General features: G+C 37.3%; 2 protein-coding genes across 2 annotated transcripts; one reads left to right on the top strand and one right to left on the bottom strand.

Annotated features, from left to right (window-relative positions):
* Positions 1–10514: 10514 nt before the first annotated feature.
* On the bottom strand, positions 10515–10922 carry LOC132639903 (uncharacterized). Its single transcript, XM_060356290.1, has one exon. The coding sequence runs from the start codon at positions 10920–10922 to the stop codon at positions 10515–10517; it is 408 nt and encodes a 135-aa protein (XP_060212273.1).
* Positions 10923–13446: 2524 nt separating this feature from the next.
* On the top strand, positions 13447–13854 carry LOC132639902 (uncharacterized). The gene has a single exon (XM_060356288.1). The coding sequence runs from the start codon at positions 13447–13449 to the stop codon at positions 13852–13854; it is 408 nt and encodes a 135-aa protein (XP_060212271.1).
* The last annotated feature ends 664 nt before the right edge of the window (positions 13855–14518 follow it).

Below are 14518 nucleotides of genomic sequence, written 5' to 3'. Positions count from 1 at the left end.
CCCAAATGCGCAATATGTTCCTCTGGTATATGCAGCGGAAACACAAGCCTTTACCAACCCAGTAACAGTCAGGTTCCAACCCGAGGTAGATCAATACGAGGAAATGGAAAAGGATGCAAAAGCAGGGGCAGATAACATATTGCTAAAAGAGATCCACAGTCTCAAAGAAGCGATGAGAAACCTTCAAGTCGCCAGGGGAAGCAAAAATGTAGAATACGAAGATCTGTGTGTTCAGCCTGACGTCGATTTTCCCGTAGGCTACAAGCCGCCGAAAGTTGATACATTCAATGGAACAGGCGACCCTCATACACACTTAAGGGCCTATTGTGACAAACTGGTTGGAGTAGGTAGAGACCAGAACATAAGGATGAAGCTCTTCATAAGAAACTTATCTGGTGAGGCTCTTACTTGGTATACACAACAGGACGTCCGTAAATGGCGTGGTTGGAGTGACATGACGCAAGACTTTATGGACAGATTCAGTTTTAACACTGATATCACGCCAGATAGAGTCTACTTGACTAAGTTAACCAAGAAGTCAACTGAGACGTTCCGCGAGTATGCGTTACGCTGGAGATCAGAAGCGGCCAGGGTTCAACCTCCGATGAATGATAGAGAAATGACTGCTACTTTCATTGAATGCCAGGCTGGTGTATTTTATGAGAAAATGATAGGTATGATGGGACAAAAATTCACAGAAGTTGTCCGAATGGGAGAAGCCTTAGAAGAAGGAATCAAATCGGGAAAAATTCAGGATCTTATTGCTTTGCAAGCAATAAACAAAGCTATTCAATCTGGTTCTGTCGGCGGGGTTAAAAAGAAGAAAGAAGATGTCGCTGCAGTCATGAACGTCTAAGGGCATGAGCCGAGCCAAGCCATTACATACTTTAACCACCCACAACAACATTTCTACCCTTACCACTACACTGAACCCTACCAAGCTCCACTATCTCCTTACCCTGTCTACAACGCCCAAGCAAATTACTATCAACCCCGAGCACCTCCACATCAAAACCCACGTCCATACCAATCTATTCAAGCTCCCACTTATCAAAATCGACCACATGCTACACCCAGAACCCGTCCAAACCCTGACACCAAAAACACCCATAATTACACTCGGTTCGCTGAACCCTTGGCTCAATTGTTTGAAAGAATGAAAGCAGCAGGCGTAATACAACCGATTGAAGGAAAATTCCCGATCCTATCCCAAAATGGTTTGATGGTTCCAAGCGCTGTGCATACCATTCTGGAGTTGCTGGGCACGCCACTGAAGATTGCTATGGGCTTAAAAACAACATCGAAGCCCTGATTAAGGAAGGAGTAGTCTAGCTCACTGGAGCTAAGCCCAATGTGGTCAACAATCCTTTACCTGCTCATGAAGATGCCAAAGTTTGAAAGAAGTTATTACGTCAATTGGAAGGATGAAAAAGGGCATGTCATCAACTTTTGTCGCTCCCGTAGGAACAATCCAAAGGCAAACGCACATGAAGATTACTGCTACAACTACTCACAACACCGAGACACCTACCACACGAGATGCCGAACTAGGAGAGACTCTGAAGAATTGGACTTGTACTCCGTCCCGGATTCGCCGGGAGTCTTGGTAGTATGAACATGTAGTGAACTTGTTTTTTAAATTGAGGCTTGAATCGTACCCAAAACTTTTGTTTGTTTTGCTTCTTCTTTGGAAGCTTAAATTGCAAAACCTATGAATGCATTTCTGATTTTCCTTAATCATCCATTATTGTTATTTTCTACTTTATTTTTCAAAACTGCCAACTCTACGATTGTGACATAAAATGAACGATGAATAACATAGTCTCGAGAAAATAATAAAGAATTTGGAGGATAAAACAAGATTCCAGTTGAAAGAAATCGAAATAGCCGATAGACAATGACACAAGCCTCAAGGCTATCAGTCAAGAAGAAATCAAGGACGACATTAGTTTAGACAACCTAGTTTTCAACCTTTCCTTGAACAATCCGTACGAACTACGTTCCGACCTGATTCCCGTGGTGGGATTCGTAGGCAGCCCACATAGGGTTCGGTTGCATTATAACAGAAAATCCAAAATCCCCTTATGTAAGGAGAACTACACATAGCCTGATTCCCTCGGCGGGATTCGTAGACTATCAACATACAGGTCCGTCACACTTAGATAAAATTCAACAAATCTTTTACCATTTATATAACAGAACTACGCTGACTTGATTCCCTTGGTGGGATACGTAGGCAATCCATATCGGGTTCGGTCCCTTTATTAGAAAATTTCAAACCATTTTTATGAACCTCACGAACTACGTTCTGACCTGATTCCTTGGCGGATACGTAGGCAACCTATACAAGGTTCGGTCACACTACAACATAGGTTTAGTACACCCTGCTGAATAAAAAACTGGAGCATATTTTGAAAGATTAGAGTTAGATATCGACAAGATTAAGGCTACCAGACAGAAAGTATCATAGACCAATTACTTTAGAAGTGTCACAATCTGAAGTTGGCAGAAATATTTTACAACTTACATACATATATTTACATATATATATTTCCTTACATACATATATTTCACAACCTATATACATATAGTTACATTTCCGTATACATATACTTACATACCTACCTTTCAAAAGAAATACTTTCTTTCAATTGTTTCACTACTGTTAATCTACCGAGGCTTGAACGGGGGTCACGAGATCCAAACAAATAAGACGAATGGAGAACCAACAACGTCAAGCTTCGAGTCAACACGAATCAACTTCCCCCTCCCAAACTAAGAATTTTTCTTTGAGTGCAGGAACCAAAAGGCCGCGAGACCAACAGTCAAGTCTATCGATCACGGCTAAAAGCATCGCTTGGCCATTACGGCCTCGCCTTAAAAGCCAAGCAGCTTTATTTCCAACTTTATCTTTAATTTTATTTTTATCACAATAACTTTATGACTTTATATACCTGTTTTTGTAGGTTGACGAAATTGAAGGCGAATTAAATCAGGATCACATGTCATTAGTTCGGCCTGTCACGATACCATCAACATCATAAGCCAAACAGCTATTCTATCACTTTACTCCATACTTTATCAATTAATTTATTATATACTTTACCAACTTTAACCACTTTACTCTGAACTTTGCAGGAATCAATGTTAAGTCTCCGAAGACAACTGGAGGCATCTCCGAAGACAACTGGAGGCGTCATTTGGCTATTCAGCCTCTTCTGCACAAGCCAAACGGCTACACTCTTACTCTACCCCCTACTTTATCCATTACTTTATCACTTACTTTACCAACTTTAACGACTTTATCCTGAACTTTGCAGGGATTATCATCAAGTCTCCGAAGACAACCGGGGGCAACACTCGGCTATACGGCCTCAACATCATAAGCCAGACGGCTACACTATCACTCTACTCTACCAATTACTTTATCATTTACTTTACCAACTTTAACGACTTTATCCTGAACTTTGCAGGGATTTTCATCAAGTCTCCGAAGATAACCGGGGGCATCACTCGGCTATACGGCCTCACATGCATAAGCCGAATGGCTACTCTATGACCTTACTCTCTACTTTATCATTCACTTTACCAACTTTAATGACTTTACCCTGAATTTTACAGGAATTATCATCAAAGCTCCGAAGACAACCGGAGACATCATCCACTTTACGACTTTACCCAGACTTTACGGGAATCTTCATCAAGTCTCCGAAGACATCACATGGCTACACGGCCTCATACGCATAAGCCAGACGGCTACACTATGACTTTACTCTCTATTTTATCATTCACTTTACCAACTCTAACGACTTTACCTTGAACTTTACAGGAATTATCATTAAGTCTCCGAAGACAACCGGAGACATCATTTGGCTACATCATTTATCATCAAGTCCCGGAAGACAGCCGGAGGCCTTATCACTATCATCTTCAAACGGCAACTAGAGATATTATTACATCTTCAGCATAAACATCACGCATTCATTCAAGTCCCTGAAGACAACCAGAGACAACATTTGGACACGCGACCTCATTATAAGCCACACGGCTTCATCTTCACTCTCACACTCATATTTATTATCATTTTTACATTCTTTATAAGTTGTGTACTTTCAACTTTATGCCAAACTGTATTACTGATTTTGACATGAATTTCAGTTTTGACAGAAAGTACAATCTACAGAGACGCAGCGCAACGTGGAACTTTATCTTATGCAGTGAACTGGGGCAAACATGCTGAAGAGGAATATCAAACTCATAAGCAAAGGTCACAGATCTACTCTCGAACTCAACTCCGCCTACATTCACAAACATGTGATACGTAGGTTAATTTCTCTTTCATATCCCCCGCTAAAACTCTACTCAATCAGCTTCTTTCACAATCATGTAAGCCTTTTCTATGTCCCAGTCTCACCATAATTCAACACTGGGGCAGAAAGCGTAGCGTCAGCATCGACCCACTTCTTTCAAACTTCATGCAGCTTGATTCTTACAAAACCCGAGATAGGTAGGCAACTCGAAACGGGTTCGACCATAATTCCTTCTGCCTTCATAATATTTTCCACCAATTCTCCTAACCCATATTTTCCCAAGTTCGTATTTGTTGGTCGGAACAAAATTGGCTACTACATCAACTTCTTCACCCGAAGACTCTTACATCGTCTCCGGTCGAAGAGGGGCATCTGTTGACACCCAATTTTGTCCCTCCTTTCTTCCTATTTTTTATTTCTACGGGCTTTTAAATTTATTGACGAACTAAATACTTTATTTTCACTATTATTTTTTATTGCTACTAGTATTAATATCTCTACTTTCATTTTTCGCTATTTTACTTTATCACAAATTTTAAATGGTTCGTCATCGTTTCATTTTAGCATTTCTACTCGTTAAATTAATTTTACTTTGTTAAATCCTTACTTTCTATATACTAATTACTATTTATCTTCACATAATAAATATTGTACTAGTTGTCAAATTAGAAGCCCACAAATAATTGAAACAAAGAAAGAAGAACTCATTTTCGGACCAACAAACGGACCAGCCCACATTATTCCCCTATCCAAAAACAATTCAGCCCACACTTAAAATTCAACTCACCCCCATGTTAATTTCGGACCAGCCCACTATTTCTATACCTGACCCGGCCCAACCCCCACATTTTCATCTTCTATCCTAAAAAAAAAAAAAACTAAACCTAATCCCTTCTTTTCTCTTTTCCCTCTCTAGCCCCCCCCCCCCCCCCCCCTCACGTTCCTCTCCACCACACCTGCTCCCTGCCACTTCCACCTTGTCTGTCCCCCACGCCTCTGCTCCCCACTTCCTCTTGTTCCCCACGCCTTCGTCTTCTCTCATACGCTCCTCTTTTTCTTAAACCCGAATCGGAACCCTACAAATAGGGCCTTCTTTAGACATTTGAGGGGGGGATTCAGTTTTGGAGGAGAGGGAGGATTGTTTTAGAAAGGGGGATTTTGGTCTTAGAACAGAGGGGATCATTTTTATTTTATTTTTAAAAAAAGGATTATTCAGTATCTGAGGGGGGGGGGGGGGGGGGAGCAAAAAAAAATTGAAACCCATATTTCTGTTTGCTCTTTTACGATTTCGAAGTCGAGTATGTAAAAAAAAATCGGGGGATTCAACACGATTTGGGGATTAAACACTGATTGGGGACTGAACATTGTTTTAGAAGAGGGGATATGGAGTGTTTAGGGAGGAGAACACTGATTAGGGGAATTTTTTGGAATTTCTTTTTCTTTCAATAAGAATATACTGTTTCGGCTGATACCGAAGTTTTCGATTCGAAAAACTCTTTTCAAGTTCGAGCTCGTCATGTTCGAGTAGATTCGAGGTTGTCGATACTCAGTTCACTGCACCACAAACAGGTGAAATCCGATGCTATTTCGACTTATCGTTCTGTTAAATTATGTTAGTATAGAAAAATCATGTTTAGTATCTTGCTGTTGCCATTTGTGATTCAAAAGTATGTTTGCATTTCTTATTTCGCGTAGCTGCTATAGCTGACGAATAGCCTAATTTAATCTCGAGTCTAGTTTAGGTGTAAAGGTGACAGGTCATATAAACAGATTTCATGAACTTGTGTATGAAGCATTATCAATTTATTTCAAAAAATGTTTCTCAAGCAGTATGGTAATGAGTTAAAGAAAAAACTGGTATTGTATGCCTCTGAATGAAAGTAAAAACACTGAAAGTTCTCCTTATCTAACCTTACAGTTTAAAATTCTGTGATAAGCTATCTGTTCCTGCGCAAATATTTTAAGATATGATGGGTTGGTCTTGGGCAAAGCCTACAGTGAAGAGATCTCGTTTTCTTTCAAACAAAAGGGGCTGATTTGGTTCTATCTTTAACAACTAAGTTATGAATGAATTTTTTAGACTTGTTTTAAACTGTTTGGTTGTGCAGGATTAGGTCCTGAATAGTTTCTTTTTTCTGTAAAACTAAAAAATCTATAGAAAGTCTTGTCGTTGTTGTGAATCGGCTTTGGAGTATGTAGTTGATTTGGTACTGTCCAGCTCTAGTTTTTGTAGAAATCCATTATTTCAGACTATGAGGCTGTAACTCTCCTCTCTCACTCAATTAGTTAAAAACTAGATAGAAGAAGTAGAATATAGCGCGATGCCAAAATCTGCCCTGTTCTTTCCTTGTGCTTTCAAACTTTAACAAAGAGGACTTAACTATTTTAACCTATATGTGTATCATTTGAGATATGAAAAAGGTGTTAACTTTGTCTATGGTTAAATAGCATGAATTTTCTTGGACTGCGATGATTCCTGCCTAGATTTCATGTTCGCTTACACTCAGTTTCACCTCGCTTATGTTATTGGGAGTTGGGTTTAGTTTATAGTTAATAATTTGAGTTGGTTAACTAATCGTTTAGTTCAAACTAGGGCCTTCCCTTTCTCTTTGGTTATTCACGCTAAAGCACTGGTCCAATGCGAAGGATCAGTTCAAACCTCGCTGTACCAGGAGTTAAATTTGGATAGTTATAGGCATCATGACACTTACGAAATATTTGCTTGCAAGTTGTGAATTTCCTTCTCTGATTTTAATATTCGTTATGAGTCTTATCATTATTCTAATCCTATTTTTTCTTTTATTTTGCATGAATACCGGAGCCGAAGGGTCTCACTTTGAGACTCAACGACGCCGCTTTCACACGGAGTTAGTACGATATCCACCATCAACTCTCTCTTGCATGGCCTAAGCGGCATCTTGCAGAGCATTCATATCGCATGTGGAAGTCGAAAATGGCTTTCATTATCTACGATACTATCTTTGATTATCTGTTGGTGTGGCTAACATTTATTTTTTATTATATATTCACTACTTCTTAAAACTCGGAATTAGCGTAAGATACTAGCTGGAATATTCTATAGTTTTTAGGCAGTAGTGAAGAGTACCTGTTGTCATATAGAAAGGGGGCAATTAGACAAAGTTTTTAATTTGGAGGATGTTATGTCAGGTATATTAGGTGAAGTCATTTGGATTCTTTTTGGCATTTCTCAACCTTTTCCATGTCAAAACTCCACATTTTTCATAAAAAATAAAATGGCGTCAGCAACATTTTCAAAGAAGAAAAAAAATGAGCTTTCAAAACGTGAGTCCTTAATAGACACCTTTAATCCACCTTGGAATGTGAACTTTATAAATGACTTTCTTTGGCCGACCATGCAAAATTTGATCTCCTTTAGTTCACTATTTAATTCCAGTCTACTACTGCTATTTTTCAATGACTAAATTTATGTTATTTTAAACAACTACTTTAAATTAGTTGGACGTTTCCGCAAGATCTTAGCCTTATTAATTCACCTAAGTCCGGTCGGTCAACCATTGTTAATGGATCTTAAAGGATGCCTAATACCTTTCCTTTAGACTAATTGAACCCTTACCTAGAATCTTAAGTTTCGCAGACTTTTAAAACAGAGCTAACTTTAAAATAACTTTAATAAATTTATGTGTCCTAATTCACCATAAATAATTAGGTGGCGACTCCTTAACATAAACAAAAAACAGGAATCACCAATATGTTGTACTCTAATTTTGACTCCGGTTAAAATGGAGTATGACAAGTCCTCCATAGCTTCCTATCCAAGGTCATGTCCTCGGTAAGCTGGAAATGCGCCATGTCCTGTCTAAGCACCTCTCTCCAATGCTTCTTCGGCCTACCTCTACCTCTTCTGAAACCGTCCATAGCCAACCTCTCACACCTATACCTTGGGGCATCTGTGTCTCTCCTCTTCACATGCCCAAACCATCTCAGCCGCGCTTCCCGCATCTTGTCCTCTACCGATGCCACCCCAACCTTATCCCGGATATGTTCATTCCTAATCCTATCTCTCCTAGTGTGCCCACACATCCATCACAACATTCTCATTTTCTGCAACTTTCATCTTTTGGACGTGCGAGTTCTTGACTGCGCAACACTCCTCCCCGTACAACAAAATCGGTCTCATCACCACTTTGTGGAAGTAGCCTTTAAGCTTTGGTGGCACCTTCTTACCACACAACACTCTTGAAGCGAGCCGCCATTTCATCCACCTTGCACCAATACGATGCGTGACATCATCGTCAACATCCTCATTTCCTTGAATAATAAACCCAAGATAGTTGAAACTTCCTTTCTTTTGGATGGACTGGGTACCAAGGCTCACTTGCACAACAGCCTCATGTGTCACGTCGCTGAACTTACACTCCAAGTACTCTGTCTCTGTCATACTCAACTTGAAGCCCTTTAGACTCCAGAGTTTGTCTCCACACCTCAAGCTTAGCATTCACTCTGCTATGGGTCTCGTCAATCAAGACTATGTCATCCGCAAATAACATGCACGATGGCACCTCACCTTGAATTTGCCACGTCAAACCATCCATCACAAAGACAAATAAAAATGGGCTAAGAGTTGATCCCTGGTGCAACCCCATCTCCACTGGGAAGTCCTCCGAGTCTCCAGAAACGAAAATAAAAATAAAAATCTCACAATTCCACACAACTAAAATGGCAGAACATATACGAAAATAAAAATAAAAATCTCACAATTCCACACAACTAAAATGGCAGAACATATACGAAAAATAAAGAAACTGACTCGAACCAAAGCAGATTTGCAAAAAAAGAAAAGAAAAAAAAGGGGAAAATTGAATTTTTCAGCATGGATGAACAATGAAGCTTTTATGAATTGAATCTGAAGAAAAATAGGTTGGTTGGATGAAATTTAAGTGGTAAAACTGTATCCACCATGGATGAACAATGAAAATTTTGGGTTTTAATTTTTAGCGGGTAGGGCGAGTCGGTTAAAATGATTTAAATGGTAATCAGATTTAATTGGGGAAAATAAAAGCCACGTAGGTAATTTTATGTGGGGGCATGAGAATTTAATGGAGTAGGGGTAAATATGACTATTTTTCAGAGTACAAGGGCAAATATATCAAAAAAGTATAACGAAGGACAAATATGACTTATTTGTAATAGTACATGGGCAAACATGACCCTTTTTCGTTAAAGAAAACTTTTGATAATTCTCTTGTTATTGCAATTTGCAACTATGTCACTCACATATATTGCCGGTCCAAGATTAAATAAAGGATAAAAGTTCGATAAGTTGATTGTTATCATAAAGCTAGTAAATTTATGATGAATTGTTAATGTATGTTCGCCATTACAAGAAAAGTGTGAATTTAGATGAGAATTTTGTTTGGGAATTATTTTCAGAAATCTGAAAATTCCTAAACTCTTGAATACTTAGTTGAGGAGAATATTTTGCCAGGTACATTTGTTGCCAATTAGCATGACAATAACACCTATGCGGGGAAAATTATCTGCAAGTACCATTTTCTAAGTGAATATGTAAGTAATCGATGAAAAAATGGAAATTTTAATCTCGTTGTGAATTTGCAGGAAATTCCCCTGCTAACAGTTTTGGCAAATTTAACAGCTGAAGAGTTATTAAAGCTTTGAAGATATTGATTTCATTTATTGCTTTGCATTTTTTGTTCCTCTTTTACCACGAGTATATGTATCGAACGTATTCTCTTGTAACTGGTATTGGTATATATTAAAGTTGACATTCAACAATAATAAATCTTTATTGCACGTAGGGGCGGATGTAGGGGTTCTCCAGGGTGTTCACCAATTACACTGCATATAAAAGGTAATTTTCTTACTTATTATGTACATATATTGATTTTGAACACCTTAAAAACAAATTAGAGGTTGACTCAATGGTTTAGGGAGTTCATAATTTATCTTGAGGTTCCAAGTTCAAATCCCAAGCACTATATTTTTATTTTTCGATCACCCTTAACAAAAATCCTAGATCCACCATTGATTTGCACGTATGTAGATACTCAAAGACATTTAAATAAATAAAATGTGTATTATCTAACCACTTCATCATTTAAATAAAACAATCATAAGATTCAATATGGTACTAATTATGCAGAGGTGCAAGTCCGATCACCACCGGTTTATTAAAAAGAATTAAAATGATGATAACTAAACAACTTAGTTCTTAACTTTGCGTGCTACTGTTGGAACTAGAAGTTGAGGGGGTGTTGGTGGTAATGAACCCTGAATGGGGCAGAGACTCCTAAGTGTAAAAGGGAAAAGAGAACTCAGAGGGAAGATATTAGGCAAACAACTATCCTCAAATTCTAATGCAGCTTTGCAGCATTGAGGACCAATCAATCGTAATTGAATACTTAAGAGAGATGTTATAATTTCCTCAACACATCCAGGAACATCTAACACCGATGCTATACATTTTGTGGTATCCAAAACAAGACTATTACTGACTTGACGGTCTAAACCTGGCAAAAGATCATCACCTCCATGTAATTGTGAGACACTCGGAGAAACTTCGATGGATATGCACAAGAAAATAAGTGCATACGCATAGATAGAAGAAGCCATTTATTCTTACTGAATATATAAGATGGTTATGATTAGTTTGTGTTTGGAGTGTTGAGAGGATTTGGAACTTGATGAAGATTTGGAGGGAGGATGTCATATTTATATTGTAGGATGTAATGTTAATGCAGGTTGATTTTTTAATTTCTTTAAATGTCTTTAATACGAGGACCTTAATGTACATTTTAATAGTTGTAATCAATTGTCATTTAAGTTCTAAGAATCTGTGAAATATTTACTTGCATCTATGGACATTAAGTAGCAATGTCTATTATATTTATTTGTAGTTCATAAATGGTAGTACATCCTCTAGAAAAAAAAAGAAAAAAGGATTGAACTAAATTGAACGGAGTCAAAGTGAACAATTAATTTTCAGATATGCTTGCCCCCTTGACTGCATAAAAAATTTAAGCTCACTAATAATACGTTAAAACTGAATTGTTGGTTTGTTGTGTCAATGTCAAAATGAACAATTAATTGTTGGTTTGTTGTGGCAATGCTCAAACGTCAAATTAAAATGGATGTGCTTATTATGTTAATATTATTATATTTATCCGCGCTTCACACGATCATAAGAAGCACAAGCAATATTCATGAGGTAAACACTTGAGAGTATAAAGAGATTCATGAATTAAGAAATGAATTAGTTATAAATATTGCTGAGATAGAAGAGATAGTAAAATTTTGTAGGCACGTGTTTAAAAAATTCAATTATATATATTGATGACTTAAACTTTTCTCCATTTCTTTGATTCCTTGCTTTGTAATGAATATCTAAGTGTGTAATATTAATTTTCTTCACTTGAATGTTGTTTATGGAAATATTCTATGATTAAAGTGTTGGATGAAACTCTTGTTGTGCTTATGTATTGAATGATTTTTATTGCTAATGAAGTGAGTTGATGTTGTTTTAGTTAATCTTGTTCTTTAATGTTTCTTAAGGGATTAGCTAACCCTAAGACCCCCCCCCCCCCCCCCCCTCATTTACTTCGATTTGAGCTCGGAAGAGGAAAATTGTGATTGGGAAAGATTAATTAACAAGAATTTGGGGTTTTAAACCTCATCTAATAACTTGAGCTAGAAATAGGAAAGTTACTTGAGATTCAATTGGTTGTGCTTGATATCACACTCTAAGGCTTGTGAAAAAAACCTTAGTGCTGTATCCAGTGTTCGAGGAGGGCGTAGTCACTTGTATGCACAAAAAAATAGTATGTAGTGTTCGAGGAGGGCGTAGTCACTTGTATCCCAAATACTTATCCTACCCTTCCCTAAGCCTACATTACAAGCTCAAAAAGTCCCTATGTGATCTCCAAACGAACGTTCTTGCTGCAGCATGTTGTGCCTGCGAGTAGCACTTGCTGCAGCATGTGCTGCACGCAGGGCATTTTTGTCCACAATTTGTTCCCGCTTTTGGAATGTTATAAATACTCTTTTAGGGTTTGTAAAACATATCTTTGGCCATCCAACACATGTTTTGGAGACTAGGGTTCCTACACCACACTTGGGGATTGGATATTTGAAGTTTTGATAAGAAATTTCTTAACCCTTCACTCATTTCTTCAATTCCTTGCTTTGTATTGTATATCTAAGTGTGTAGAATTTTATTCCATAACTTTAATCTTGTTTATGAAAATATTCATTTGCAAAGTTGGATGAACCCTCTTGTTATGCTTATGTATTGAATGATCTTTATTGCCATTGACGTGGGTGTTTGTTGTTTTAATTAATCTTGTTCTTTAATGTTTCTTAAGGGATTAGCTAACCCTAAGACTCACCCATTTACTTTGATTGAGCTAGGAATAGGAAAGTTACTTGAGATTCAATTGGTTGTGCTTGCACCAACTATCTTCAGTTCTTCAATATCTCTGTCATCGTTTGCTGCAGTACATGCTTCACAGGAAGTTGTTGGCATGTAGCACTTGCATCTAACAGGTGCTGCTGGTTCTAATTTTTTGCTCTATTTTTCTCCGTTATGCTTTCCGGACATCTTATCCTACAAAACGACATAAACACACGAAAAGTAACATCAAAAGTGCTTGAAAAGTCACAAAAGCTTAAGGTATTAGCATCGATGCCGTAATTTCACGACACATCAATGTCACAAAAGAAATGCTCCGATTGATCATTGCTACTACGAAGCAACAATTCAGTTTTAATGTATTTAGTTCAACATAATTCTTGTGTTTTTTTTTATTTTTGTGATAATGTACTACCATTTATGAACTACAAATATATAGATATAATAAATACTACTTCTTAATGTGTCATAGATCCAAATAAATATTGCACAGATGCATGGAACTCTCTTAATGCCAATTAAAACTTAAAAGACAATTGATTATAACTATTCAAATATACAATAAAGTTCTCATATTAAAGACATTTAAGGAAATTAAAAGTTCAACATACATTAACATTACATCCTACAATATAAATATGTCATCCTCCTTCGAAATCTTCACCAAATCCAAAGCTTTCTTAACTCAAATACAATTGTAACTAACTTATATAGTCGGTAAGTAAAAAAATGGCTTCTTCTGTCTATGCATATGCGCTTATTTTCTTGTGCATATCCATCGAGGTTTCTCCCAGCGTCTCACAATTACTTGAAGGTGGCGGCCTTTTGCCAGGTTTAGAGGGTCATGTCGGTAATGGTCTTCTTCCGGGTATCCCAAAATGTTTAGCAACGGTGTTAAGTGTTTCTGGATGTGTCGAGGAACTTATAACATCTTTCTTAAGTATTCAACCTCGATTGATTAGTCCTCAATGTTGCAAAGCTGCATTACACTTTGAGGATAGTTGTTTGCCTAAGATTTTTCCTTTGAGTTCGTTTTTCCCTTTTACACTTAGAAGTCTCTGCCCCATTCAGGGTTCATTACCACCAACACCCCTTCAAGCTCCAGCTCAAACGGCAGCACGCAAAGTTAAGAACTAAGTTGTTTAGTTATCGTCCTTCGAATTATTTTTAATAAACGGTTGGTGATCGGACTTGCACCTAGGAGTTTTTTATGCTTTATTAATATCATGTTAAATTGTATGTTCATTTCATTTAAGTGATTAATAAAATATTAGATAATGCATATTTTCATTTACATAATTATGTTTTCCGTAATTTGTTTAATCCATTATTGCATCGATGTTAACTTAATATAATGCTAGCATTATCTCTCTCTTATTCAATGAATACGTAGACTAATTATCATGGGTATACACTCTATACATATAATAGTGGTAAAAATGGAAAAGGAAAATGCCAAGTAACAAAATCAATATCTTCAGAGGATTAACACCTTTTCAGTTGTTAAATGGTCGTGATGACAAAGGTGGTTAGTGGTGGTGGTTGGTGATTGTGGACAAAGTAATGGTGAAAATTATCTGCACAAAAATATATAGCTAGTAATGATATTAAGGCTTTATTCAAGATTTTAATGATTGAAATCTATTCAGACCAAATAAATGCTTAGATTTGAACGAAAATGTTTGGGTGGTGATCCGAAGGGTTCAAACAATTTTGAATTAGTTGAAGTGAAAAATTAGTTCTTGATATTTTCTGTGTCAGATGCCACCATGATTCAAATTTTGAGGTGAGCCTAACTACA

This window comes from Lycium barbarum, chromosome 5, assembly GCF_019175385.1.
Source record: "Lycium barbarum isolate Lr01 chromosome 5, ASM1917538v2, whole genome shotgun sequence".
NCBI classification, from domain to species: Eukaryota; Viridiplantae; Streptophyta; class Magnoliopsida; order Solanales; family Solanaceae; genus Lycium; species Lycium barbarum.
This window is presented reverse-complemented; position numbering and strand designations above follow the sequence as displayed.

Bases quoted from the DNA above. Each gene is read 5' to 3' on its own strand.
- LOC132639903 (XM_060356290.1), bottom strand. From the start codon at position 10,922: ATGGCTTCTTCTATCTATGCGTATGCACTTATTTTCTTGTGCATATCC.
- LOC132639902 (XM_060356288.1), top strand. From the start codon at position 13,447: ATGGCTTCTTCTGTCTATGCATATGCGCTTATTTTCTTGTGCATATCC.